The sequence below is a fragment of the Megalobrama amblycephala genome, linkage group LG22, assembly GCF_018812025.1.
Source record: "Megalobrama amblycephala isolate DHTTF-2021 linkage group LG22, ASM1881202v1, whole genome shotgun sequence".
In the NCBI taxonomy this organism is placed as follows: domain Eukaryota; kingdom Metazoa; phylum Chordata; class Actinopteri; order Cypriniformes; family Xenocyprididae; genus Megalobrama; species Megalobrama amblycephala.
The window spans coordinates 25,498,064-25,501,335 of NC_063065.1; the positions used below are offsets into that span (position 1 = coordinate 25,498,064).

General features: G+C 37.7%; 1 protein-coding gene across 1 annotated transcript; it reads left to right on the top strand.

Annotated features, from left to right (window-relative positions):
* The first annotated feature begins 555 nt into the window (after positions 1-555).
* LOC125258267 (THAP domain-containing protein 6-like) lies at positions 556-2,903 on the top strand. Its single transcript, XM_048175163.1, has 5 exons — positions 556-830; positions 1,497-1,689; positions 1,774-1,878; positions 2,263-2,769; positions 2,845-2,903. The coding sequence occupies exons 1-4, from the start codon at positions 751-753 to the stop codon at positions 2,593-2,595; spliced, it is 711 nt and encodes a 236-aa protein (XP_048031120.1). The 5' UTR covers positions 556-750; the 3' UTR covers positions 2,596-2,769; positions 2,845-2,903.
* Positions 2,904-3,272: the final 369 nt, after the last annotated feature.

Genomic DNA, 3,272 nt, shown 5'->3' on the forward strand with positions numbered 1-3,272 from the left:
TCCACCCTTATTTTTTATTCTTAATTAAAAATATTATGGTATTGTCCATTTCTGATCAGGGGCAGATCTAGAAAATTATTTATAGGGTGGCAAATGGGTGGCATGAGGTCTATGAGGGGTGGCAACACCAAAGCAAGCGTCCATGCATAGTTTTTGGAGATTTATGGCCTGACATACACAATTGTGTTCACAAACATTGCATTACCAAAATAAATAACAAGATTTCAATATCCATCATGGCACCAAGTAAAGGCACTATATGAAAAAACATCAACAGATTTCAAATGAGTCTGACCTTGTATCACTAAAAGAGATGAGCAGTTTTATTAATATTACACAGGTTACTTCGATGGCATAAATCACGTTTTAGTGCAAGTTAAAGAACAACAAACACTTTTAATAAAAAAAAATGAGTTTCTGTTATTAACAGAGGTGGGAATGTCAGTGTGTGTTCACCCAAAACACCCTATTAACTACATACTCTAGCAACACCCCAGCAATTGCAGCAAGAGCCTAGCAACCACCCAGAATCTCCTAGCAACCACCTGTTTCTGATAATTCCAGGTTGCTATGGTCGCGCAGGTTGTTTACACATTTAACTCGTGGCCATGAGAAATAGATGTCGTTCCCTCCATAGACATATAATAAACACTAGACGCCCTATTGGCCGCTGGACCGCACGTCAACGGCGCCGCCATATTGTGCGGGGCAACGTTCACATAACACGTATGATAACTGAAATTGAGAAAAATGCCTGCTTCGTGTGCTGCTTGGGGCTGCACAAATCGCCGCACAGTTGTAAATAGGTCTCGGGGAATTACCTTTCACAGGTAAGACTGAACATTTGTTTCTGGTTGTATTTGGTCATTATAATTATATTGAAAGTAACGTTATAGTTTGATAGTTGGCCACCGGAGTCAGTCAGACTTAAAGCTAGCGATGTCACTAGTTACGTTAGCTGTGAAAGTTGAGACATGAGTTTACATGATTTCTAATATAGTTTTAGTGTATACTAGGCCTATGTCTTATTTTATAAACTAAATTTCCTGAAATTTAAATATGCATCTTTATTTTCTTAAAACCGACTTTAAATGACAAGTAACAGTTACTTGTTTTGGCTGGTGACTGACATTTGATTTTGTGAATCTTACTAGTTGGCTAGCCTATATGTTTATGTCTATGGAAATAACGTCTTAATATCTAGAAATAACGACTTAATATCTTGAAATAACGAGATATTATGTCATAATAACGACTTATTATGTCGAAATAATGACTTAATATCTTGAAATAATGAGCTATTATGTCGTATTAACGACGTATTATGTTGAAATAACAACTTAATTATGTCGAAATAATGAGATAAGTTTTGTTTTTCTCCCCACCAATTTTTTTTTCACCATGCGGTTCAGGGCTTCCATACAAAACAGAATCATTGTGGGTTTTTTCTATATTTACTAGTTGGCTATCCAGCTAACTGTTCTCATACATTGAAGGTTTCCCAGAGATAAAGAGTTGAGGAGACAGTGGGAAGTAGCTATAAGAAGGGAAGGTTTTTCTGCAAGCGAGTTCTCTGTGCTATGCAGTGAACACTTCAAGCCGGAAGACTTTGACAGGACAGGTCAGACTGTCAGAATAAGGGATGGAGCAAAACCATCTATTTTCAGTTTCCCGACTCATCTACAAAGAGTAGGTTTATCATCACTAGATTTATAAGGATTTAATTGCTTGCCATAAAATGGTGATTTGTTTATAATTTTATTTCATTTTTAGCCTGTTGTAATCAGGACTACACAAGCCTCAAGGAAAGCTGAGGAGAGCCTGTCAGTGGACTGTTCTCAGCATTTCCAAGACACTGATCCTCCTCTGCCTAATGCTGTGAGTATTTGTTCTAGTAAAACCCATATCCCATATTAAAGAGAGAGAAAAGGGGAAAAAAAACAGTGTTATTTAATAGATTAAACATGATGATGTTGGACATGTTGAAAAGACGACAAGAAGAAGACCCAGCTAAATACGGATGTGTAACTCTCATGTTGGATGCCATGGCTATCAAAAAAAGCCAAAAAAAATAGCCAGGATCATTTGGAGCTTCTCTTCAATTCAATTCGGGCATCAGGTAGGGATTTCAAAAAAATTGTGGATGGAATAAATGAGTTTTTAAACCGGTTTAATCCACATCTACATTCTCAATCTTCTATCCAATAGCAGCATGTCACTCTCACAGTACAAGGTGTGTGTTATAATCCTTCTTTCTGTTAGGACCACACCTATGCATTACCTGCATCTCCCACTGATTTAAAGAACAGACTCTGTGAAGCTTTGGCTAGAGTGGAGAGTCTGGAGCGAGAGATGAGGAATTTGAAGGACAGAGAACGGAGGGCAAAGAGGACTGCGCATGATCTTCTTGAAGATCTGAAGGGGAAGAACCTCATAAACGAAGAGCTGAAAGACAGGCTCAATTTCTACTCTGGTAAAAAAAACAAAAAAACTTTGAACTTTATGCATATCTTATGTGTACACTTTCCCAATATAATGACAATTATTATTGTTATTATTATTATTTCCATTATTATTGCAAAAACACTTTTATAACTGTTATAACAGAATTTCAGATCTTCCGATAGACCTCTTGTCAAAACAGGGCCACGAGTACACAAAAGAACAGAGGGAGTTTGCCCTCACTCTTCACTTACATGGCCCAAAAGCCTATAACTATTTGAGAAAGTCTCTCCATTTAAACCTCCCACATCCACATACATTACAGAGGTATATTTTATTTAATTTGATTCATTTGATTGCACAAAAGGGTTTAATACATTAACTACTTTTCATTTTACAAAGGTGGATGAGTTCTGTGGATTCCAAACCTGGCCTCAACATGATGATGTTGGACATGTTAATGCACACGTATCAGGATAATCAATAAACTTTGGAATGTTCAGAACACTTTTAGCATGCGGGACTGGGTTGTAAAACCTCATCCGGCTCTGAACAGATCTGCCAAAGATGAGCCCACTTGACACTTTTGTGGACCTGCGAGGATAACCAGAAAGTGCAACTTCCTCACTTTGGTGACTTCAAAAGGAGCACCCCCCCCAGAGACTGACCGGATCCACATTCCAACACCCCACACACACAGGGACACACAAAGACACACACACAGACACATATAGAAACACACAATCATACATTTTTGACTGTAAAATACAACTATGCTGAAATACATGTATTTCATGTATGTATTTCATCATGTATTTTAGGGCCTATGC